Source organism: Pteropus vampyrus, unplaced genomic scaffold, assembly GCF_000151845.1.
Source record: "Pteropus vampyrus isolate Shadow unplaced genomic scaffold, Pvam_2.0 Scaffold101, whole genome shotgun sequence".
Classification (NCBI taxonomy): domain Eukaryota; kingdom Metazoa; phylum Chordata; class Mammalia; order Chiroptera; family Pteropodidae; genus Pteropus; species Pteropus vampyrus.
This window is the reverse complement of record NW_011888882.1, coordinates 6,244,613-6,269,768: the sequence shown is the minus strand read 5'-3', so window position 1 is coordinate 6,269,768 and position 25,156 is coordinate 6,244,613. Positions and strand designations below refer to the sequence as shown.

The following is a 25,156-nucleotide window of genomic DNA, read 5'->3' as shown; positions in this document are numbered from 1 at the left end:
TCATTGCGTAGCTATCTGCCTATATAGTAATCAGCATTCATATAAATTGGAGATATTTTAACCTCACAATTAAGCCTCCCCCACTTTTATAGGGCAATAATAAAGGATGCAGAATTTTATTATCTTTATTATTCTTTGGCCAATAAAGAAAGAATGAAGAAAATGAAAGTTTTGAAACATATTTTATTTTTCTGAATTTTAAGAATATAATAAGTAAAAAATTTTTGTACGATTGTGTTAGGGTGAAGATTGTATAACTTGTTCACTTAGAATCGCATAGAAGAAACGAAGGGAATAGAAGAGTAGTCATATTTTTAAAATTTAGGCAGTCTATATGTTATATTTTGAAAATATTATTTATATTCCATAACAGCTATAGCAGTATAAATTATAAGTGTTTTATCATAGTAAATTTAATGTCTGCAATTAAAATGACCTTAGACAAATAAAATAGGTATTTAGCCAGTGTGTGGATCAGCTCTACCAATTAGGCCTGTGCATAAATAAAACTAAGTAAACCTCAGCTTCTCCAGCACACATTCATCTTGTCCTACTTTGTCCTTCTCACATATACAGTTTTTGTCCTATTCAAAGTTATCCCAACTTGAATTATACTCTAGTCATCATGTATATGCTTTTCTTTCACTAATAAGAGCAATAAACTCCTTGAAAGCAAGGATTGTTTTATTCATTATATTTCTAGTTGACTAGCACAGTGTTAGGCATATAATAGATGTTGAATAAATAAAAACTTAATGAGCTTTTTAATTTCATGTAATCTTTAAATCATCATTCCATCTATTACAGGGTATATTTTTAATGTTTTTGACTAAAATGTTGGATTTTTTTCTCTCTAGGTCCGTAAACTGCAGCAAAAAGTTCAAAACCCAAAGATGAGTGAAGCTTCAGGTATTCAGCGAGAAGATAACAACCCTAAAGGATCAAAGAACATAAAAAATAGCCCCAGAAAATGTTTGCTAACTAACTCTCTTCAGAAGAACAGCAACTTTCATCCAATACGAGTCCATAATCTTCAAATGAAATTGAGAAGAGATGATATCATGTGGGAACAGTAACACGGTAGCAAAACTGTCACCTTAAATGAACTTTGTCAATGAGATCTTGAATGTCTAAAGTGGTTTTAATTTAATATACCTTTATGAAATTTTGAATTATGTTTCTAGCCTCTATAAAGTGTCAAGTTATAGTATTTTTTAATGCCTGACCTCCTAAAAGTCCCAAATAATAAATGATTGCTTTTTTGTTTTTCTTAATGACTAAAATGCCTAATCTCACCATATTTTAGCAACATTGTTCACTTTTCATATATCTTAAGCTAAATCTAAGAAATTATACTGGATCAATGATATTTAAAATTTAGTTAAATTTGAAATGCCATTTGAAGTACCAGTTTACTTTTTCATTTAGTAGGTTTGTAACCTTAAGAACCAGTATAAAATGAACAGAGTACGGAAGGTCTTAACCTTCCAAGTACTTCCTCTCTATCTTGTTTTAGAACTGTGAAGTGTTTTTTCGTTTTTTAGGGTTTTTTTGGAAAGGGAAAAACTTGGTGAGCAGGGCTTTAGCCCACATTTCTATGAGTTACAGATAAGAACACACTTAATTTTTAGATGACAACTCAACTGCAGAAGCTTTCCTCTGCTACTCTTATTCTCTTTTACAAATCTAGTTTTATGACTACATCTTTTGATGACTTAGTTTTTGCATTTTATATATATAAGGAAGTATAGGAAGAAGTTGGACATTTCATTACCTCATCCAGCTAAAGTTTGGGAAAATATGGTACATTGTTATTTTTTTATATTTTTAAATCTGTGCTGTAATAAGAGATTTCTTTGTGTGTATATGCTTTATAATGAATTTGCACTTGTTGACCTATCTTTCCAGAAGCCTGTGGAAACTAGTACAACTCTTCTGAACTTTTCTGGTTTCTCACTGAAATCCTTTGGGACAACTAAAGAATTGGAATCATCAACTTAAGTAAAAATAAAAGACAGAAAAAGCGTAATAGAAAGGAAGAACTCAAAAGATAAGATAGCAGTTTAAGAGGTGATTCTAAAGGGACAGAGTTGAAGGTACATCTTTACTGAATCCACAGCTTAGGGAATGTTCATGCTATAGATGTAAAAGAATTTTTGGTCAGAATCTTGGGGAGCTAGGAAAAGCAATTTTAAAAGACAGTCTTTTTGTCCTAGGAAATTCCCCAAAAGTGTGTGTAGGAGAAAGGGATAATTGCGGTCCTTCTGGAGTGGGCGGGGAGCGAAGAGAACTATGATTCATTCTCAGTGAGAGAAGATGTGCCATGTTAGAAGACCTTTCCATACCTAAAGTGGGAAGATGACTGAAAATGGGCAGATTGATACTTAGAATTGTTCTTGAAAATAACTGATGGCAGAGATATGTTTCTCTCTCTTTGGTTTAAACAGTACAGGTGTCCTTCATCCAATTTCACTCCCTCTGTATCAGCTACATCAGCCCCAGAGATGGTCCACAGAGTGCCTCCTCTAAACTCTGTTTCATCACCTTTCCTATTTTTCTATGTTGCCTTTCATTGTCAAGAATGTGAGTTATATAGTTTATACATAGGGAAAAAAAAAAAAACCTCACCAGAATCATAATGCAGCCCTATCTTTCTGTGCTTCATTTTCTATGCATTTAAGAAGATGGCTGAATATATTCAGCTTATTAGTAGTGAAGTCATTACTTATAAAAATGTATTTCTAAAACAAAATACCATAAAAAATTAAAGTAATTTTAGGAACACTTGAAGATTTAGATGAAGAATTTAGAATTTTTTGAAAAATCAGTGTATTGTACAGGATTTCAGAGTTGGGAGACTTGAGTTCAAATTGTGACTCTAACACTTAGTAGCTTAGGCAATTAAATAACTTTTCGGAGCCTCCATTTCTTATTTCTAAAGTGGAGATTATATTATTACCTACCTCACAGGGTTGTTGTGAGGAGTAAATGAAATAGCATGTTAAAGCACATAGCAGAAAGGTTGCACTGAGTAAAAATAAATATTAAATCTGAGTGGCAAAAAAAATTGTCAGAAACCTAAGTTTATGTGACTTAAAGCCTGAAAGCAAAAGCCAAAATGTATTCGTCATAAAAGTGGGAATATTCTAATTAACTTGTTTTTTTGAGAGGGGAGACTTGCTTGTTCATTTTTTATTGTTCTGTGTGACTGTGGGGAGATTCACTTTGACTTTTCCCTCGGTCGGGTTTCTAGCAGGAGCGGGTAAAGAATACAGTGCTGCCGTGGTGCAGAAATACATAATCACACACAACAACTTGGTTTGGAGTCTGTTTTGGTTGTTGGGGTGACATTTCTTATTGAGAGACAAGAAAGAATTATCTCTTGTTGTTCCATCACAGCTACTGAGCTAAAAATGTTTCTAAGCTCACAGACTGCTGCTTGCCAGAGCCTTTCACTCCTCCTCGGGGTGGAGCAAACGATTTCCTTCCTGGCCCCGGGCAGTCCATGGTCAGTGTACTAGAGTCGCTGTAGCAACCCAGTAGCTGTGCTCTACCTCGCAGAAACCTGGAGGAGTATTGCTGATTTTGTTCACTTAAGTGAAAAACAGTTTTGTTTGTTTTTTTAATCAGAGGTTGAAAAAGTAAAACTAGAACTTTCTAGCCAAGACAGGTCTCAACTTTGATGAAACTACGAAACTAGAGTGTTTGAAGCAGCAGGTATTGTGAATATTCTAATCTTGGAAATAGGAGTTGGAATCTTGAATTAACCGTACTTGTTTGGGTCATTGAAACTCAGCCATTTTTATTAGGTTGTAGCTAAAGGTAGGAGGGTCAAAGGAAAATGCTCAGTTTTCAACAGTGTAAGATTAAGGAAGGAGATACTTAATATACTGAGGTAGCAGGCTGGGATGGTGTACTTCAAAATTATTTTTGAGCTTTTTGTATAGCTTTTAAAAATATAATTTTAACTACAAAGTAGTATTCTTAGTCTGTTATAAGTTATCAAAAATTAAATTAAATTTTGACTCATAATGTGAGAAATCAAACTGAAGGGAAAAGGCCAGTTGGTCATGCGTGATGGAGGATGTGCTCTCCATGGCCTCCATGGCCAAAAATGCACCAGCTGCCATAGTTGCTGTGGAGCACATAGTGAAACTCCTAATGGGGCTTCCTGGAACTCTCTAGTCAGCTGTACTGAAAGTTGTAGCTACTCAATATCTAATTGCATGTGAGATTTAGATAAGTACAAGCTGACTCCCAGAAGTACAAGACAAGTCTCTAAAGCATAATAGCATCTGTAAGATAAAACAACTATGGGTGCCATGGCACCTTTTATTTAAAGCAAAATGAAGATAAAAGTATTGATTGTCACTGATCTGAAAATGAATTTACTTCTTGATGATTAAATAGACTTTGCCAATGCCTTAACCATTATCTTCATGACCTATATGATTATTTTCATATAACTTTCCACCTTTAATTCCCTTTTTGTGTTTTGTTATGTAAGAATTCATCATAACAAAATTATAAAGTACAATTTTAAAATATTGTCTAGATCAGAGTTTGTTTTTATTAAATATGTAGATTATTTGTTTACTTAAAGAATCAGGTGGGTTTTGTTTTCTTGGCGGGTGTTTTGGGAGTGTTCCCCTTATTGATATAGAGTCATTGAAGTCTCATTTGGTGAGGATCCTACTAGATATCATAGGCAATCAGAATTATAAATGAGCATTACCCCCCCTAAAGAAATGTATTTCCTATTATGTATGCATGTTCCATGATATACCCATGTGTTTAACAGTTTTAGTAGAACATAGTAGAGAAGTAAATTGACCTTATGTTACTTTATGCTCAGAGACCGTTTTGTGACAATATAAAACTTGTTAGTGACCAGTTCTATAGTCTGTAATGTTGAGAGACTGCATTCAGGGGTTGGTGGTTAGAAGAAGAATGTTGGGCATTATCAATTATTAAAGGAAAGTAAAAAGTTATTTGAGTGATATAATCAGCTTTCTAGAATCTTTTAAAATAAGGTTGATGTTAGCTACCGTACTTTATGCCTAGATTTTCCTGCCTAGATTTTGCTCTTCTAGTTTTCCTGCATTCTTTAGGTCTCAATTTATTGCTTCCTCTCAGAAGCCCTCTTTAAGCCTCCACTTCACATCCCTGCCTTCTCCCAAATCTAGCTTAGCTGCCACTTCTATATATTTCTCTTGTCTTTGCACTTAGCACACTTTCTTGTTATTGTTTGTCTTCCCTATAGGCTGAAAGCTCCCTGAGGGCAAAATTCTTTCTTGCTCTCCACTTGTAGCCCAGCATCTAGCATCATCCCTGGCCCATAAGTAGCTTCTCAATAAATATTTGATAACTTATTTCATGGAAATATATTAACCTGATTTGGTGGTCTCAACTGAGTACATTGGTTCAGGTACTGCTGTTTCAAATACTAGTTCAGCTACTCTGCTGTTTCACCTTTCAAGAATATGTGACCATATTTTACATAAACACTGGTTAAGATTATTCCAGTAATTTACTGTTTGTTTATTTGGGGGCACAGACAATGGGCAATGTAAATGATGCTTTCTTTTTATATTATGATGCTAAGAGGAAGAAGTTCAAGAGCCAAGGTAGTTCTTTATTTGTATATTAGAATGTTTGACTTGTTCATTTAAGAAATATTTATCGATCTCTAATAATCAACTATTTGTTGATCTCAAGATACTGTACTAGATGCTATGGGAGATTCAAAGACAAATTATGCATGGATTCTGTCTTTTAGTTGCTTATGATTTGATAGAGATAACGAGACATATATATAATACAAGGAAGAAAACATGTAACATTAAAGGTATAATGACTAGAATAGAGTAGATGCTCAACATATATTTGTCTACTAAATATTTTTTCTAATCTGTTGATTAGGTTAGCCTGTTTGTATTTCTTTATTCTCTCTCTTGATATAAATAGCTTTCATCTGTTTTTTTACCTGGTAGCAGTGTTGATCTCGGATTCTTAATCTTCTGTAGATTTGTTGATTAGATCCAGTTTGCCAAGTAATTTTAACTTAACTGTCCACATAAACAGTATCAAATTCAAAGTCATGAGTAGAAAAAATGGTCATGAAACACTAAAGGAAATAGGAAGGGAGTGGAGAGTGAGAACCAGAAATCAAGCAATAATACGTTAGACTAAAACAGCATAATATGCAGAAAGTTAATAATATACAAAAGTTATATTCTAGAGTCAATTATTGACTTGCACAGAATATGCAAATGATTGCCACTCACTTCCCTTATGAATCTAAACCACTTGATTTCCTCATATTTCATCTTTCTCATCTGTTAGACCAAGTCATTGTTTTTCAAACTGCAAGTCATATCCTGTTAATGGATTGTGAAATCAGTTTAGTTGGTCACTAACAACATATTTGAATGATATAGAATAGCATTGAAAATATCAGAGTATATCACTCATAGAGAAGGTAGCCAATGTTTTGTGAAACTTTGTGAGTACTGGATTATAATTTAAAATGTAGTCCTAAATGTTACTTGGAGAAGAAAAATTGGCTATTAATGTTCAGAGAATGAATTTGAAAGATGTAAAGGAAAGTGAGGTAATCAGTTTAAAATAGGAATACCCCCAAGTGCCCTGCTATGGCAATCTATTCAACCCAGAAATACTATTACAAATCTCTTGTATGTTTTACAAATAGAAGTCCTAATTAATACTATTACATTGCCTGGTCTATAGGATACTCTTTTCAAACACCACTGCATTACAAAAATGTTGCTTTTCTAATGTGAACACGTTATATTTAACATCAATCCTTTAACAGATGACCTCATTATTCCTCAGCCATTTTTGCTATCTTGTCACTACCTCTGTGTAGAATCTAACCAAGTATGGGTCTTATGGTTAAGAGAGAAATTTGGTAAGCAAGTACTGGAGACAGTTTTAAAATTCATAAAGATATGAAATTTGCAGGTGAAAAACTGTGTGCATGTCTTGAATCTGAAATGAACAGAGGTTTATCCCTTCAGAAACCCTTTTGTCTGAGCATTAACAATCAACAGCACTAAAAAAACTTAATAATCGATATACTATCAAATGTGGCCATCTTTAAAAACGTCATTTTACTGAGCAGTAGACCCAATAAAATATTTTTATTTTTATCTATTTATTTTTTTTTATGCCTACAGCACCTGGTCTTCCTAGGTGGTCTCCCATCCAAGTACTAACCAGGCCTGACCCTGCTTAGCTTCCAAGATCAGGCACATTCAGGGTGCCTTGACCATAGACTTAAAATATCTTTAAATGAATGAGTGGAACATAGAAATATCTTACCTGAAAAGCAGTTTCATTAAATAAAGTAACTACTGACTGAGAGACTGTATATCTCTGACTTTTGCTATTGCGCTCAACATATTTTTTGTGGCCATATCAGCCCTGAGCTATGATCAGAACGTAGGAAGAAGTGCCATTGGGAAGTAAGCATTAGGAAGATGTTAATAACAGGATTCTACCCACTTGTACAAGTTTATTCACCACTACAAATTATTAAAGTTGCTTAAATAGTTAAAAAGATTTAAGTCTTTGAAAAGAGGAACATAAAGTGAGCCAGACCTTCTAGTCATAGCTAAAATAATACTTTTGACCTAATTTTGCTTAATCCAATTAAGTAAATTTTAAGATAATTTCTGGAAAACCTTGTAAGGTATTTTTTCAGTTAGTTTTACTTAAAATTAAATGTACACTGACTTGTAGGGTATTTCTTAGAAAAAAATCTATTCCTGAACTAGTACAGAATGTGAAATATTTCTTGCCTGAAATATAAGATTAATGTTTACAGATCAGTTGCCCAGAATCTTCTTGCTGAATTGGAAAGTATTTCACTTTTCATCACTATAGGTCCTTTTAACTTTACAAATGTGTTATTTAAAACATAAGCTGTATTGGTACACAGGAAACCCATTTAAAATTAAATTTAAAAACACTTCTGAGAATTCTATGGAACACTTATGATTTTATATTTTATAGTTTCTAGCAAAAGAAAAAGTATCTTTAGTACCTTAAAAATATTTTTTCAGAGATAGCTAAATCCAAAATCTGTAGTATATGTGAAAGAATAGCACTATTAATATCTTAAATATTAAATGCTTGAATATAACATAAAAAGCGTTATTACCTTCATTTTAACAAAAAAACTAAGCTACAAATTTAAAGCTGGAAAATTCAGTACCAGAATTAAAAGAATTTCTAGGTTATAAATTTCTATTTTTCTCAATAGTAACAGATCTTTTAAAAATTTATTCTGTGATTTTATGTATATAACTTCAATAATCTTGGAAGAATTTACATCAGTTATTACATACTTTGATTCTCTCGTATGATTTAAATATTGGGCACCTAAGCCTAATTTTCAGGGAGAGTTTTTTCTCTTTGTCCTTTTATGGTATAGCGCTGAAGAAGAAGGAGGGGTGTGTCTTTGGTATTTGGGTAGGATATTTACCTGCAACTTCTAATTCTCAGAGCCACTTCTGAGCATTACTATGGATATGTTACAAAAAAATAGCTTGATTCTCTTAACTAGCCTACTAAAATACCACTGATTCAAACTACCACCTGCTTAAATAAAACACAGACCACTCAGAGACTAAAGCATTTAGAAAAGAAAGGTGTTTATAGGCAGAGAAGATTTGCAAGAGTCCAGGTTTTAGGACAGCTTTATCAAAATAAAAATATAATAAGTATTTAAAGCGGGGCGGGGGGGGGGGCCTACAAAATTATCGAAGTCACCAACTTTATAGTTACTCTCTTCAAGGTGGAAAACAGTTGTCTCATAATTGACAATTCCAAAGTCAGGGATAAAGTTTTTATTCTTATACTTAAGAGTAACTTACAGGAAAGACTCAAGGTTTCATTTACTTGGGGAACAAGAACGAGACTGGGTGGTTGTTTTTGCTGATGTTACTTTTATCTCGGAGTTGCAAAGTATATTTTCAGGGGTCTCCAAGATCACCTTTGGGTTCAATGATTCACTAAAAGGAAACATAGAACTCAGAAAAGCTGTTAAACTCATGGTTATGGTTTATTACAGTGGAAGGACACAGATTTAAATTAGCAACTGAAAAAGAGACATAGGGAGAAGTCCAGGAAACAGGCATGAGCTTCCAGTTGTCTTTCCAGTGAAGTCATGCAGACAGCACTTAATTCTCCCACCAATGATGTGTGATGATTGCTTGGAGTGTTGCCAACCAGGGAAGCTCCTCCAGGCCTTGGTACCAGCTTTTTTATTGTAAGTTGGTCACACAAGGGTGACTGAGTGCCCATGTGGCTGACCTTTAGTCTCCAGCCTTTCTAGAGGTCAGCCCAAGGCCCTTGCCATAAATCAAAGTTGTTATATCACTATTTGGCAGGGCCTACAGCCCCCAGATAAACAAAAATATTATCAGGCAGAATATTCCAAGGGCTTAACCATTATCTCTCAGGAGTTGAGCAAGGGCTAAACCTTTGTTTAGAATATGAAAAGTTTACACAACCTAGACCTGCTGTGCTAATCCTTTACTGCAGGGTATTGTTTTACTTTGTTTTCTGACTCTGGAACATGGTGTTTATTGTTTATCAAGCTGATTACGGTATCAATTTTGCCTCCAAATTTCCACATAAATTTGCTTTACAATTTTCTGACACAGCATTACTACAGTGTTTTGTTTTATTTGATCAGTTTTTTATATCTGTGATTTAAAAAATGCTTAATGCACAGAGACCTTCTTGTAATCTGTTTTATAAAGCTAGAGACGTGTGATCCTGAAACTGAAGAGTTGACTTTGCCTGAAAGCTTTGTAAAGTCTATGAAGTTGTCATTACTTTTATATGTAAGATATTGGGAAACCCCAAAGACAATTTTGATGTAAAGTCATAGTAATAGTTTGTTATTCTGAATTTGGGGACTGAATTTAGGAAATACAATCTCAAAAAAAGGGGGGGGAGGGGAAGGTATGTTTACGTGACTAATAGTTACAGGCACTATTTAAAATAAACTACCTAATTAAAATATCCTTTAGAAGTCATGGTAAATAAAATATTCAGACAAATAAAAGCTGAGAAAATTCATCAACATCAGACTCACACTAATAAATATTAAAGGAACCCATTTTCCTTTAGTCTACTTTCCTGAAGTATGGATCTTCAGGAAAAAAGAACAGCAAAAAAGATAAGTATGTAGGTAAAGTTTTTTTTAATTGACTTTCAAAGCAGCAAAAATAAAATGTATCCTAGCATTTATATGTAGAAGTAAAGTAAAAAACAGTTGCATAAATTGTAAGAAGGAGGTATGTGGACTTAAATCATTGTAAGGTTTTTATTTTTTGGACAATGACAAAAAATACTAGTTTAAGGTAGGCAGTAATAACTCAAGGATGCATATTGTGATGTAGAGAAATGATTATCAAGTGCGGTCCTTCGACAAGCAGCATAAAAACTGGGAATTTCTTAGAAGTGAAAACTCAGGCTTCCCTCAGCCCTACTAAATCAGAAAATTTGGAGGCGGGGCCTAGAAGTCTATGTTTGAACATGTCCTCTAAGTGATTCTGATGCACACTAAAGTTTGCGAACCACTGCTCTAGGTAACTACCAAAAGAAAACAGATAATTAAAAATCTAATAGAAGAGGTAAAATAGAATAATAAGGATATTGATTAACCCAAAGTAATAAAGGAAAGGAGGAATAAAGAACAGATGGGACAGACACACAGGCTAAAAGTAAGGGAATGGGAAAAGATATTTCATGACAGACCTAGAGAGTATTGTGCTGAGTGGAGTAAGTCAGATAAAGAAAGACAAATGCCATATGATTTCCTGTACACGTGGATTCTAAAGAACAAAATCAACAACAGAAACAAACTCAGATACAGAGAATATTTTGAAGGCTACTAGATAGGAGGGAGTTTGGGGAATCTGTGAAAAAGGGCAAAGGGATTAAGAAGTACAAATGGATAGTTACAAAATAGTCATGGAGCTATAAATAGTCATGGAGTATATCATAAGGAATATAGTCAATATTGTAATAAATATGTAAGGGAGCAGAGGGGTACAAGATTTATTGGGGTGATCACTTTGTGAATTATATAGCTCTCTAATCACTATTCTGTACAACTGCAACTAATATTGTATACCAATTATAATTTAAAAACTCATCGAATTGTACACTGTAAACAGCAACTAATTGTCTATTATATTTCAGTAAAAAAAAAAAAAGATGAGATAAATTGAAAAATACCATGAATAAACTACATAGTAAGACTGTTCATTTAAACCAAACTATAACAGCAATCCCATTAAGTGTAAATGAACTAAAATGCTCCAATTAAAAGGCAAAGATTTTCAAACTGGACTTGAAACAAAAAGACATAAACCATTTAAAAGAATTTAAAAAGATATACCAATAAACACTAACCCCCAAAATATAAAAGTTTGTGTGACTGTATTACTAGTACATAAATTAGACTTTAAGAAATATTCCTAGAAGTGAAGAGAGATATGTCATAATGATAAAAAGTTCAATTCAGTGAAAAACAGTTTAACAATTCTGTTTGCAGTCAAAAATAAAGCTTCAAATCACAAAACTAAAATGTCAGAGTTAAATGGAGAGATAGACGAATCCATAACAATTGTCAAAGCTTTTAATATACCTATTTCAATATATCATAAAGATCAGAAAAAATCAGTAAAAATGTAAAAGATTTGAACATGATGAATCCCCTTCATCTAATTGACCTAGATAGAATAACAACAGAATATATATTTTTTTCAAGTGTACATGGAACATTTACCAAAATAGACCATATGTTAGGCTATAAAGCAAGCTTAAAATAGTTTTTAAAATTGAAATCATGCTGTGTATGTTCTCAGGCAACAATAAAATCATACTAGAAACTAAGAACAGACAAATAGAACCACTTCTAAATAACTGGTTAGATATAGATCAAAGAAGAAATCACAATGAAAATTAGAAAATATTTAAGTGAAAAGTAATAAAAACAACATCCAAAAGGGTGATACAACTAAAACAATGCTTAGAAGAGGGGTTAAAAATAATCGATCTAAACTTCCTTTTCAAGAGCTAGAAAAAGAAGAGCAGGTTAAATCTAAGATAGTAAAAGGAATGGTATAATAAATTACTAGCAATAAATATGTAAGTAAATGATAAATGATAATGAATAGTAATTCAAAATAATTGATTTAAATGAACTAATTGGTATAACAATTGAATATAAATAGATGGTAGATGATAGATAGGTAGATAGATAGATGAATAATAAAAGCAGAAATCAATGAAAGAGAAAGCAAGCAAATTAGAGTAAACAATAAAACAAAGTACGGGTCATTTTAAAGATTCATAAAATTGTTAAGTCCCTAACAAGACTGATCAAATGAAATAGCAAGTGCACAGATTATCAATATCAGGAATGTAAAAGGAGACAGCACTACACATTCTATAGCCATTAAAAAGATAAAAGTCCAAAAGACAACATTAAGAAAGTGAAAAGACCCACAGAATGGGAGAAAATATTTACAAATCATATATCTGATAACATGTATCTAGAATATATATTAAACTCATACAACTCATCAACTAAAAAAAAAACCCAAAAACTCAGTTAAAAAATGAGCAAAGAATCTGAATAGATATTTCTCCAAAGAAGACATACAAATGACCAATAACACATGAAAAGATGCTCAACATCATTAGCCATTAGGGAAATAGAAATCAAAACCACAATGAGACACCACACCCACTAGAATGACTAAAATAAAAAAAAAGATAAGTGTTGACAAAGATATGGAAAAATGGAAACCCTCATACTTTGCTGCTGAGAGTGTGAAATGGTGCAACTGCTTTGGAAAACAGTCTGGCAAAAACTTACATGAATGTTCATAGCAGCATTATTCATAATAGCCAAAGAGTGGAAACAACCCAAATTTCCATCAAGTGATGAACCAGTAAACAAAATGTAGTATAGTCATGCAATGAAATGTTATTCGGCTATAAAAAGGAATGATATACTGATACATGCTAAAACATGGATGAATCTTGAAAACATGCAAATTAAAAGCCAATCACAAGACCGCATATTGTATGTATCCATTTATATAAAATTTCTAGAATAGGTAAATCTGTAGAGATAGAAAGGAGATTAGTGGTTGCCTATAGCTGAGAGTGGGGTGGCTTAAAGAAAGATGGGAATGACTGCTAATGGATATGGGTTTCTTTTGGGATGATGAAAATGTTCTAAAATGGATTGCACAACTCTGAATATGCTAAAAATGATTGAATTGTACACTTTAAATGGGTTAATTGTATCTCAACAAAGCTATTAGAATACAAAAGGATATTATGAATAACCTTACACCAAAAAATATTGTCTACTTAGATTAATGTTCTTTTAAAAAATTAAATTAACATAAAAAAGTAGAAAATATGAATAGCCATATCCTGTTAAAGATATGAATCTGTAATTAAAACATTCCCATAGAGATAATTTCAGGTTGAAAAATGTTCCACAAGTGAATTAATTCAAACATTTAAAGAAGAAATAATACCAATCTTAAACTTTTTCAGAAAATAGAGAAGGGAGCACTTCACAACTTTTTCTTAAGAGAGCAATATAATCTTGATATCAAAACCTGACAAGAGAAGTATAAGGAAATTACAGGCCGATTTCTCTCATGAATGTAAATACAAAAATCCTAAACAACATAGTAGCAAATTGAGTTCACTTTTCTTTTAAAAAAGAACAAATCATGGCCAAGTGGGGTTTATTCCAAGAAAGTTTTTTGGGATCAGCAATCGAAAATCTGTGAAATTCACCACATTAACAAATAAATGAGGAAAATCGCATGATTATCTCAATAGATGCAGAAAACACATTAAATGCAATGTATTACCCATTCAAGAAAATAAACTGAAATTCTTGGTAAACTACAAGTAGAAGCAGATTATTCAATTCAGATCATCAAATTTATCTGTCGCATGTGTCCCCCTCACCCAACCAAAGGTCATGGTCTAGAGCCACACTGAAGAGAAAACATTAATGTGTTCGTCTAAACAATGTCCAGGGAATGGTGGAGCTGACTTGGAACCCGGTTACTTGAGTACCTACGAGGAGCAGGTAGGTGGACCATTCACATCAGCGCCCTTGTGTTAGACACACTTAAGCGACTTTGTTCCTTAAACACTGAAGACTGTGACTATTTGTTTAAATAGTTTAGTCTTACCCCTACAGATCCAGAAGATGGTGTGTAATATAAATAAGAGAAATTTCATTTGCACACAGGAAGAATATTTGATGATCAATAATGACCAAGTGTTGAACACGTTTCCCCAGGGAAGTTATAGAGTGTCTATCTGTGGAGATTTTCATGAAGATCTAATCGCCCCACAGTGATAGGGCCAGCTTGCTTATCAGTTTAAATTCTGGCATTGGCTAGAATAAAAATTATTTTTGTTTTGGTACACATTACATTACTAAATTTTACTGGCTTTAAAAATGCTTGAAGCTGTGCTGATTTATGTGTTTGATAGATGGGCTTAGCATTTACATTTATCATAATTACTGAAATATGTGCTTATTTCTACCATACTTCTTTTCGTTTCCTTTTTTCTCTTTTCCTGCCTTCTGTTGAATTTAAAAGACTCATTCCTACCCCTTACCTCCACTTGTTTGGGAAGCTCTGGTTACATTTCTATTCTTTTAGTAGTCACTTTCAAGTTTTTGACATGCATTATACATTTTTCTAGCAGCGTCTAAAGTTAGTACATATTTCTCTTCTAAATATGCCTGCTTTAACCCCATCAAAGCTCACTTTAATGACCCACTGAACACCCTCAAACCCTGCTCAAGCTAATCTATATCTTAAAGCTTAGATTTTACCACTTTTTAAACACATAAACAAGGGTTTTTTGGTTTGTTTACAATCAATAGTTAAATGTAGTTATTTTTTAAAAAACACAATTTGGCAGTTCTTGAGAATCTCTTTTCTGAAACTTTAAATGAGAGTCCAGTGACTGTCTGACACAGAGTAGGTGCTCAATAAATGGAACCTACCCTGTCACCTCCTCCCAAAATAAACGGTTGTTTGTCTCTTTAAGGCTAGACATGAGTGCTCAGCAGGCATGGATTCCTCGGGGTTGGATCTATTCCATGGACAGTTGTTGAAGACGGCCTTCTCCTTATGTTAATTTTATGAATACTGTACCTGACTGTGCAGCAAGCTAAATAGTGCAGGATTAAATGTTCTCATTTCTGAGCTGTGAAGTTTTGAAACTGATCAGGAAATGAAGGCAGAATGCCCATTCTTTGGGAGAAGAATCAGCCAGTCTGTGTTGCTGCGGGTCTTGGCTGCGGTCAGAATGCAGCTGTTAAGGCAGCTGTTTAACTGTTTGCCCAACTTGAAAGGACACTGCCAAGTGTCAAATATTTTTCATAGCAACATTTTACTTTCATTAGGAACAACAACAGTGCATTTTATTGAGTTCCAGCAGTGTGCCAAACATGACAGATTTATTACTCAGCAGGTTTACAACCTAGGCTGAACATGTATGCTCGTTTCCATTTTTAATATTTTGTTTTTTAAAAAGGCTCTCAAAGGAAGCTGCTACACCAGACATCTCTACAGCTTAATTATTTGTTGAAATGGCAGCAGATTAACTTGAGAAAATGAAATATCTCTGAAGGGAAAAATGAAAATCTTAGAAATATCAAAAGAAAAAAAGAAGGCTTAAATATTTTAAACCTTTTTAATGTGACCTAAGAGTGACTTTGCCCCTACTTGCCCAGGACAGGTGAGGGCAGCAGTGGCACAGAAAGCACATCATCTTCCTCTGCAATTCCGAGTCCCGTTCTGGGTCATGCAGTTAATCTATGTCATTATTTAGAATATTGAAACTAAATACTAAACGATTGTGTTGAATTTGACAGGCTGTGAACTGGGTGGGGTGGGGGCTTATCAATTATTTAATGATAAAGGCCATATGACAAATGTAACCATTCAAAATGAAGAAAACATTCAAATGCACAAGTATGATTTTCTTCCAAACCCAAAAGTGCACGGATCATGATTAGCTCTCCACCCTCAAATATTTGCCCTAGTCAGGAGCTCATGCCTTCAAAGAAGAAAAGTTCTAGGCATGTAGAGGGATCCTGGACACACTTATTTTTTGTTCCAATTGAAGTGATATTAGAAGTCAGCAGTAACCGCCATTTATATAGTAGCATTTAGTGTGTAATCCCCGCAGCCCTTATGAAGACTGCAGGGGTCAGGCGTGGGATGCATTCTAGTTTAATAAACTTTCACAGTCAAAGCTGGAGCAGAGATGGTTCTGAAGGTAAACTAGACTGAACAAAGCTATGGTCAATGAAGATTCTATCCTATTTGCTTTTCTGTTTACTAAATCATAATTAAATCATAAATGACAAAAGTCTAGTCCAATTATTTCTTCAAATTGCAAAAGCATACATTTCCACAAAGTTGACATGATTTCTTGGACGAAGATCATCAAAGTCTCATACACTGGGTAATGTTCATGGAGTGAGTCAGCCACAAGCTTTGTTGCTCTTTTTTTGCAGGGATACAAAAAGTAAATGCAAGCCATGGATGAAATTTATAAGATCGCTTCCACAGAGAGGATCCAGATGTTGGAGAAAGAACTGGCTATGCAATTGACTGAACTAAAGTCTGAGATCGAAGAACAGGGGACTCTTCTGGGAACAGCTCAGCGAGCTTACAGGTAAACAATGGCAGCGTGAAGGCGTGGCCTTTAGGGTCTTTCACCCCACTTTCACCCCATAATCTCCATCAGCCACCCCTCTTCTTTTCACTTGGACAATTGTCATTACCTCAAGCTCAGACTTGACTGCTGCTCCTATTTTCTAGAATTGTCAAGGCACTTAGAGGCAATGTCCTACCAAAGAAAATAGAAACACGCTCTTACATTTCACAAATATCATTGCCTTAAAGTTCCAGAAGCTATTATACAAATCATACTCAATGAAAAGAGAACTAATTTTCTCCAATAATATTTTAATTGAATTTGACCTTGATTTTGATGAGAAATTTCAAAACTTAAATAATGCTAGGTATTTGGTAGTGAATTCTGCAAAACGATGTTCTATTAGGAGCTATTTTATAGGTAAATGCTGCCAAGGATATTTAATTCAATTATTTTAGTGAGACGAAGTAGCCAGATCAGCCCCTGAATGGCAAGTCTCATGTGCCCCAGACCTTCTCATCTGTCTGGTTCTGTTACTGCCACTGTCGATCAAGAAGAATAATATAAGGATTCTGTTAGGTTGAGTAGCCAAGTAAACATAATGTGGTTGGTGAGGGTTGGGAGGGAAGATCAGGAAAAGAAGCAGTAAGTATGTGCATTAGTATCTCATTTCAAAGATGATTCTGAAGAACCAGTAATTGGATGTTTAACAATTGAGTATTTAAAGCCCTCGGTCGCGGGAAACAGACCAAGGGTTGTGTGATGAAGTAGAAAGATAATGGAATCATGCAAGTCATAATTTCTCTCAACTTTGGTTTCTTTACTTCATAAATGAGGTTAAAAAAATATGTCTACCTTATAGAGATCAATTGAGATAATACATGTTAAAGCACTTTGAAAACTAGAAAACACCATGCAATAATCAATCAAGTGTTGATATTGTTACAACTTAAATGTCAGGCAAGTGGCTCCCCATGGTACAATGTGATAACAAAGGTTTCCCGAAGTCCCTTCTAGGACAGAGTGATGGGAAATTTCTGGATACCTGTATTTCTCTACTCCTCCAATAATCTAACAAATACTTAGAGCACTTTCTGTTTCCCAGATGTTGTACTAGGTTCTCAAGTCCAAAGGAAATGGAAAATGTGCACTTCTGATAATCACTTTAGCATTGTCATTCCCCACTAGACTGAAAAATCTATTGAAAACTGGAGGATTACTCTACCTTAGTCATCTTCCTTCCTTCCTTCCTTTTTTTTTTTTTTTTTGCATTCTTTTCCTCGTTTTACCCCCTAAAACTCAGGCTGTTGTAGTTGTCAAGTGCTTCATAAATCCTTGCTGAATAAATAAATGAATGTTGCATGAACAAAACTTGAAGAAATGAGTGAATCTCTTTATGGGTTGATGCACATACCACTTATGTTCACCAATCTCTTCTCGGTCATTCATGATACTTTGAGATTAACTGAGAGGAAAGACATGATCTAAGTAAGAAAGAGTTGGAACAGCTAAACCCAGGACCCCACTGTCTCCCAGTGTGCCAAAGAATTAGAAGACAAGAGGGCAGGGAAGCGGTGGGTTTTATTTCTGTTTCCCTGACTGCTTGTTTAGTAAGTAGCTGGTCCCCTTTCTAGTTGGTTATTGCTTCTCCACCTCCATGAGGCAGTCAGGATTCAGATACCCAGTAATCACATAAATTACTCTTTTGATTTATTAATACTTTTACTTTGAAGTCCCTTTCAGAGGTTGCCCCCCCCTTTTTTTTTCCATCAAAGCCAAGATGTGAGGAGATAGGGGAGGGATTATCTTCGACTCCAGTTGGAACTTCAACACAAATGGCTCAATGGGTTACTTAATCTCCTATAGCTGGGGGACCTCCTGTCAGCCTGGTGCTTTTTTCAAAGGATCAGTGCTTCCATTTGAGGGGCGGGTGTGTGTGGGGAGGAGGGGGGACTTCTGGCAAGTGTACAATCTATTTTCATCTTTCTTAAAACTTATCTGTGGGACCTGGTAGGGTCATATGAACAACATCAATCTAAATTGTACCGCATACAATCCCCCTAAAATCTCGAGATGATCTCTCACATGTGTTCCAGTCCCATCCTAAGAAAGTGGCATTGCACCAGGGTTGCTGTCCCCTGATGTTCCCAAAGCCGCCAAGCCTTGGGAAGTATCTTACACCAAATAGGGAGAGCTCCCCTCTTCCTGACTCAGGGTTTGACCCTCTTATTGGGCGCCCTCTTATTGGATGCTGCTTGTGCTTCCACATGTCAGGGCTTATGGTGCAAATAACACACTCGTGACCAGACTTGGACCACAGTCCATGAGGCTGCAGAAGAAGGCACTTCTGCTAACTTTTTCCTAGAGATAAATAACTTTCCTGAAGCAGAAAGTTTGGTTAAAATGATTTCCAAAGTATTTCGTGTTTTATATTTAAAGGTCATTTTCATCATCAGATAATTGAGCAAGAACATAAAAATAAGAACTTTTTTTAAATTATAAAATACTGGTTTATGTGTCAACTAGGGTGAGATATAGGTCTGATAAGCACAACAGTCATTAGAGATAAAGTTACTGGAGGAAATACAGGCAGGAGAAAAAAGAATCCCTTCTACCTCTGCTTTATTTCCTTGCTTCCAAATCCAGAGTACAGGGGGAGAAGGAGAGGCAAACTGGCCCCAGGAGATGTTTAGCAAACATGAGGTACACATGAGAGACATCCTGACTCAGACCGAAACATGTGGCCTTTACATGGCCTCAGCAATCCAGTGTAATATGATATACTAATTTAAAAATGAGTAATTGTGAAGAATTATAGATTAACCAGGGCCTACCTATAATCTTACCTATTACAGCTTCTATAATTACAGCTTTTATTGCATAAACTTTTCTGCAGCTCTATTAGAATACCAAAGGATATTTCTTACTATAGAAGAGAAAGAGAACTGGCTCTGAAGAGAACTTTACAGGTGAGTAGGAGAGTGAGCTGTTTCAATACTACAATCAGTTAGATTTTGCTATCTTGTTGGAAACTCTTTGCAGGAAAAAAAAATTTTTTGCAGACAGAGCTGATGTGATTGACACTGGTTATAAGAACGAAACAGCCTGATACTGAGCTCGCTGCTGGATCAGAGCAGGTCACTACTTCTTTAGAGATAGCTGATTTTTGTGATGTTTTAAACTTTATGATTCCTTGATTTGTGACATTTAAATTTGTATTTGGAAATGTAGATATAATGGCATAATGTATTGTGTTAAAATGGTCAGAAATTTTATGTCATTTTCTGTCATACGCACTGATAATGTTATTACTTCCCCCTTTGCCTTTCTGTTGCCTGGCATTCAGGTGGCTGAGTCAAAGCCCCTTGTTATTCAAGCAGATGTCATGCAGAGGGAGCTAGAGAGCTGCCTAAGAAGAGAGTACACTCCTGAAAATTTACCTTTGCTTCTGCTACAGGTAAGAGTCATTTTGTAGTTTGAAAAATAGGCCTGGAATTTAGTGGAAATGTATGAACAAAGCTTGCTTTCTAGCATATCCTCTGGCCAGGATAGGATTTTCTCTACATGTGTGGTTTGCAGAACTTAGTATAAATGCTCCTCTTTGTTAGAGACCCATGTCATTAGTTAGGTTTAGTTACAGCCACAAAACAATTTTTTACTAATCACTCCCTGTGCTGGAACTATAAGGCAATATGACATTGACTAAGATAGTCTCAGTCCTCAACAAGCTGTTAGCCAACCTGGGGAAGATATTTCTGGAGTTCATTCTCAAGAAAATAACACAACATGGAGAAAAAAACATTTTCCATAAAGATTATTATCACAGCATTATACCAATAAAAGTGAAAGAAATTGTCCAAATGTCTAATAATAGGAGAAAGAGTTAAGAAAAACAGTGTAGTACCTGATAAAACGTTGTTCTGCCACTAAACTTTTTTTGCATAAGGAATATTTATGTTATTATGTAATATTTTTAACAAAAATTGTGTGTGTGAGAGAGAGAGACAGAGAGAAGAGAGGATGAATAATGGTCATGTAAGAAAAATCACTTAAAGGACATAGACAAAAATTTATCAGTCACTGTCTTTGGATGGCAGGAAAATGAATTTCCTCTTTTTATTTTTAAATATTTTAAAATTTTCTATAATAAGCATGTATTGTTTTGATTTTTAAAGTTTTTTGTTCTTCACTCTCATGTTATGAGTTATATCCTCACTATGCATACAAATTAGTTCATTAGCACCTAGTTAGTAATTAATAAATGCATCACAAAGAATAAAAGGCATTGAGATTCTATTTGCAAGTCAAATTGTTGTCATTATCTTCATCTAGGATTCTTCACCCTATCATTTCTGGCATTCTTCATTCCTTTGTGTCTGTCAGTGGTTCTCATTGGAGAGAAGGACAGGGTGGAAATGGGGGACATTTGGCAATGTCCTGAGACATTTTTGGCTATCACAATTTGGGAACGGAAGTGGGTTGCTACTGACATCTAGTGAGTAGAGGCCAGAGATGCTGCTAAACATTCTACAATGCATAAGATAATCCCCACTACAAAGAATTATTCAATCCCAAGTGTTAATAGTGCTGAGGTTGAGAAACCTTGGTAGAGTCAGTTTCTAGATGATATTTATCTTCTGCCTAAAGAACTTTCTTCCACATTTCTTGTAGTATAGACCTGCTAAGAACAAATTCTCTCAGAATTTTTTTTTTTGAAAAAGTTTTTATTTGCCTTCACTTAGAAAGTTATTTTTGTCCAATATAGAATCGGAGGTTGACGGTTTTTCTCTTTTATTACTTTAAAGATATTGTGCCATTGTCTTCTGGCCTGCATCATTTTCATATCCTAACACAATGTGCCCTTTTGTTTTCTGGTTGCTTTTAAGAGTTTCTCTTTATGGGTTTAAGCTATTTTATTATGATATTCCTTGATTATGTTTTCTTTGTGTTTCTCTTGCTTGGAGTTGGTTAAAATTCTTGGATTGTGATTTCATCATTTTCATCTATTTTTTAAACTATTTCAACCATTATTTCTTCGAATGTATTTTCTTTCCCCATCCCTCCAATTTCACATATGTTGAATCACTTCATATCGTCCCATAAGTTACAGAGGTTCTGCTAATATTTTTTCAGTCCTTTTTCCCCAGTAGTTCATTCTGTAGTTTCTATTGCTATATCTTTAGTTTCACTAACCTTTTCTTTTCACTATCTAACCTGTTGTCAATTCCATCCAATAAAGTTTTCATTTCATATACTATAATTTTCATTTCTAGAAGCTTTATTTTATTGTTTGTTTCTGACGTTTTTTATTTTTCTTCTTATTATGTTTACATTTTCCTTTCGGTCCTTAAATATACTAAGCATATTAATGATAGCTCTTTTTTAAAAGTCTTTGTTTGCTATTCATCATTAGTGTCATGTCTGCGTCTGTTTTGCTTCATTAATTATCCTCCTGCTTATGGGTCATATTTTCCTACTTTTTTTCATGTCTACTATTTTTTTGACATTGACACTGCAATTTTACATTCTTGAATGCTGATTTTTTTCTGTGTTTCTTTAAAGAGTGTTGGACTTTCAAAGAGTGTTAAGTTGTAGATCAGCTTTATGCTTTCAAGGCTTGATTTTTAAGCTTGCTAGAGCAGATTTAGAGTGATCTTTACTCCAGGGATAGTTTATCCTTATTACTAAATTGTGACCCTTTTGATATCTCCACTGAATGCCTCAGGTGTTCAGTGAGGACGCTTTACTCTGTCCAATTGGCACTTGAACATTTCCTAGCCCTGTATGAAATCTTAAAACTGTTCAGTTTACAGTTCCCTAGTCAGTTATTCTTTGCACAGCCTTGTGGAGTTTCACCCTCCATATGCACAACTTAATAGCAAAAAACTCAAAGGTTTCTCTATGCAGATTTCTGAGGCCCTTTCTCTACATAACTTCCTATTCTTCTGTCCTGCAAACTCCAGCTGATTCAGCTTCCCAAACTTTTGTTTCTCTCCCTCCAACTCAGAGAAACCATCAAGCTCTGCTTAAGATTCCATTTCCTACTCCGTGGTTCAGAAATTGCCTTCTTCAGGCAGAAAACCAAGGTTATTGTAGGTCTCATCTCATTTGTATATTTTCTCTCAAGGACCACAGTCCTGCATTGCTTGTTGTCCCGTGGCAGAAAACAGTTGCTTTGTGTAGTTTACCCTATTTTCTAATTGTTTATGATGGAAGGACAAGTCTGGTCCTACTTATTCCGTCATAGCCAGTATTATTTTTATTATTAGAAATAAAACATTTTAAAAGGAATCGGGTTCTTTAACTACTTTTAAGTATAAATAAAATCTCTGGTCTAAGGTTAAAAGCTTTAATCTTACCTGTAATGTGCTTCGTATTTTATATTCATAACTTCAGTTTTTAAGAAATTTTAAGTTCAGCCTTAGACAATTGTATAGGCTTTTATGTGACTGCTAAAATTGTTCACTAACTGATAAATTAAACTACAATCTGTTGGATTGGCAACAGATCATATAAATTTAGACATACCTACTCTCTTTATTTAAATTTAGATGATATCTTGAGCCAGGTTTCTTAATTTTATGATTTTCACGTAAAAAAATCCATCTTTCCAAAATAAGCAGAGACCTATTTTCCTGTTGTTAGTATTCTTAAGACTTAATTTAGTCTTCCTATTATAATTGTATTCTAAGTGTTAATTTTTTGTTGTTGTTGTTAAAGTATTACACAGAGAGAATTACCCAGCTGGCCCTGAGTAAATATTTGCATATGCTTAGGTGGAAGAGGTTTTGCCAGCACAGTAAAATCATGGAGCAACTTTATCCTCTTTACAAGGTAGGAAGCCCATGACTAAAACCTGTGAGCTATTTTTCATGATTAAACAAAATGGCCAATAAGGTTGTCAATGCACTATTACTAAGTATAGCCATCATGCCTGTACTTTAGAACTCTAGACTTATTCATCTCATATAACTGAAATTTTATGCCCTTTGGCCAACATCTCCCTGCCTGCCAGAGCCTGGTAATCAATGTTCTAATCTCTGCTTCTATGAATTTGACTTTTTTTTTAGATTCCACATACAAGTGAGATCATGCAGTATTTGTTTTTCTCTGTCTGCTGACTTATTTCACTTAGTATAATGTCCTCCAAGTTCATCTATGTTGTTGTAAATATTAAGATTTCCTTCATTCTCATGGCTGAATAATATTCCATTGTGTATATTTATCACATTTTATTTATCCATTTATCTAACAATGGACTCTCAGGCTGTTTCCATATCTTGGCTATTGTGAATAATGCTGCAATAAACATGGGAATACAGATATCTCTTCGAGATACTGATTTTGCTTCCTTCAGATATGTAGTCAGATATTTTTAATTTTTTGAGGAATCCCCATACTGTTTTCCCTAATAGCTGTACCAATCTACAATTTCACCAACAGTTTAACTTGTCAATTTTTTAAAGGCATAGCTAAAGATGGGAAAGAAAATAGTGGATGCACCTACTTACCTGTTCTGCCTATGGTAGAAGATAAGTACTTGTTTTTAAGAATAAGATTTGAAGGAAGCTGTATATTATAGGAAATGAATTTTTCTTCATAGACTTATCCTCCTCTGCTATAGATAAAAAGCTAAAAGCCAACTCAGGTTATCAAACATTCTTATGCACTGATTTTTTGCTGGAGTCTCCCTCCTTCGAAATCCTAAGAATGTGACCACTGCCCTTGTCAGTCAAATTCAGAATATAAAAGAATTTTAGTATTCCAAGAGCCCCTTATTTGGCCCCTAAACAGTATTATCCTATGCTTGGAAGCAAATGACACAAGAGGATAAGGCTTGCAAATAACCGAGTTCTGTCCTCACATCTCTTAAACAGAAACAAGTCGCCTACATTATGCAGGAGTACAGTGACGCTCTTCAGAGAGCAGAAAGGTTGTCTGTTGCTCAAGAAAACTTCCTGATGGGAAAAAACAATCCTCCTAACTTAGTGACACAGGAAGACCTTACTATTTACACAAAGTGGTTAGTGTGTCACCTACACTCATTCAAGACTATTCACCGCTTCCTGCAGGTACATGAAACATAATTATGTGATTATGCGGTCCTTTCCCAAACAAAATGGTCAGCACTTTGTTTTCTCACACTTGTCACCTAGTTTTGGATTGTCAGTTCCTGTATTCCGCTCGTCCTTCAAATGACTGGAAAAAAATGGGTCACTAGCTTTGTTTTTTGCAACTTCTGAAATCTTTTCTTTTGGAAACTTGCTCTAATGAAATCACTCCATTAATTTAGCTTTTTCAAAGATGTCTCTGTTGTACTATTTCATATTTACTCTATAAGTTTTCGTTCCCATCATCTCATTCAGGATTTATGCTTTCCAATGTA

At 34.5% G+C, this 25,156-nt stretch overlaps 2 protein-coding genes across 11 annotated transcripts in view; both read left to right on the top strand.

The window, feature by feature from the left end:
* CEP57L1 (centrosomal protein 57 like 1) overlaps positions 1 to 4,991 on the top strand; it is a 52,830-nt gene extending 47,839 nt beyond the window's left edge. For 9 of the 10 annotated variants that reach the window (XM_011364846.2, XM_023533399.1, XM_023533398.1 and 6 more), the window contains one exon: positions 858 to 4,991. In XM_011364846.2, the coding sequence (XP_011363148.1) occupies positions 858 to 1,076 (219 nt within the window). In that variant the 3' untranslated portion in view covers positions 1,077 to 4,991. The remainder of the gene's footprint in view (positions 1 to 857) is intronic. The other variant, XM_011364845.2, reaches the window with a different exon arrangement.
* Positions 4,992 to 10,046: 5,055 nt separating this feature from the next.
* Positions 10,047 to 24,977, top strand: LOC111742789 (putative uncharacterized protein C6orf183). Its single transcript, XM_023533401.1, has 6 exons — positions 10,047 to 10,221; positions 16,628 to 16,788; positions 19,667 to 19,739; positions 20,117 to 20,227; positions 23,491 to 23,604; positions 24,648 to 24,977. The coding sequence occupies exons 2-6, from the start codon at positions 16,643 to 16,645 to the stop codon at positions 24,855 to 24,857; spliced, it is 654 nt and encodes a 217-aa protein (XP_023389169.1). The 5' UTR covers positions 10,047 to 10,221; positions 16,628 to 16,642; the 3' UTR covers positions 24,858 to 24,977.
* Positions 24,978 to 25,156: the final 179 nt, after the last annotated feature.

Excerpts from the sequence above, each read along its gene's own strand:
- LOC111742789 (XM_023533401.1), top strand. The coding sequence starts at position 16,643 with ATGCAAGCCATGGATGAAATTTATAAGATCGCTTCCACAGAGAGGATC. Across the intron at positions 19,740-20,116 it reads CTCTGAAGAGAACTTTACAG|GTGGCTGAGTCAAAGCCCCT; the intron begins GTGAGTAGGAGA and ends CCTGGCATTCAG. Across the intron at positions 20,228-23,490 it reads TACCTTTGCTTCTGCTACAG|TATTACACAGAGAGAATTAC; the intron begins GTAAGAGTCATT and ends TTGTTGTTAAAG.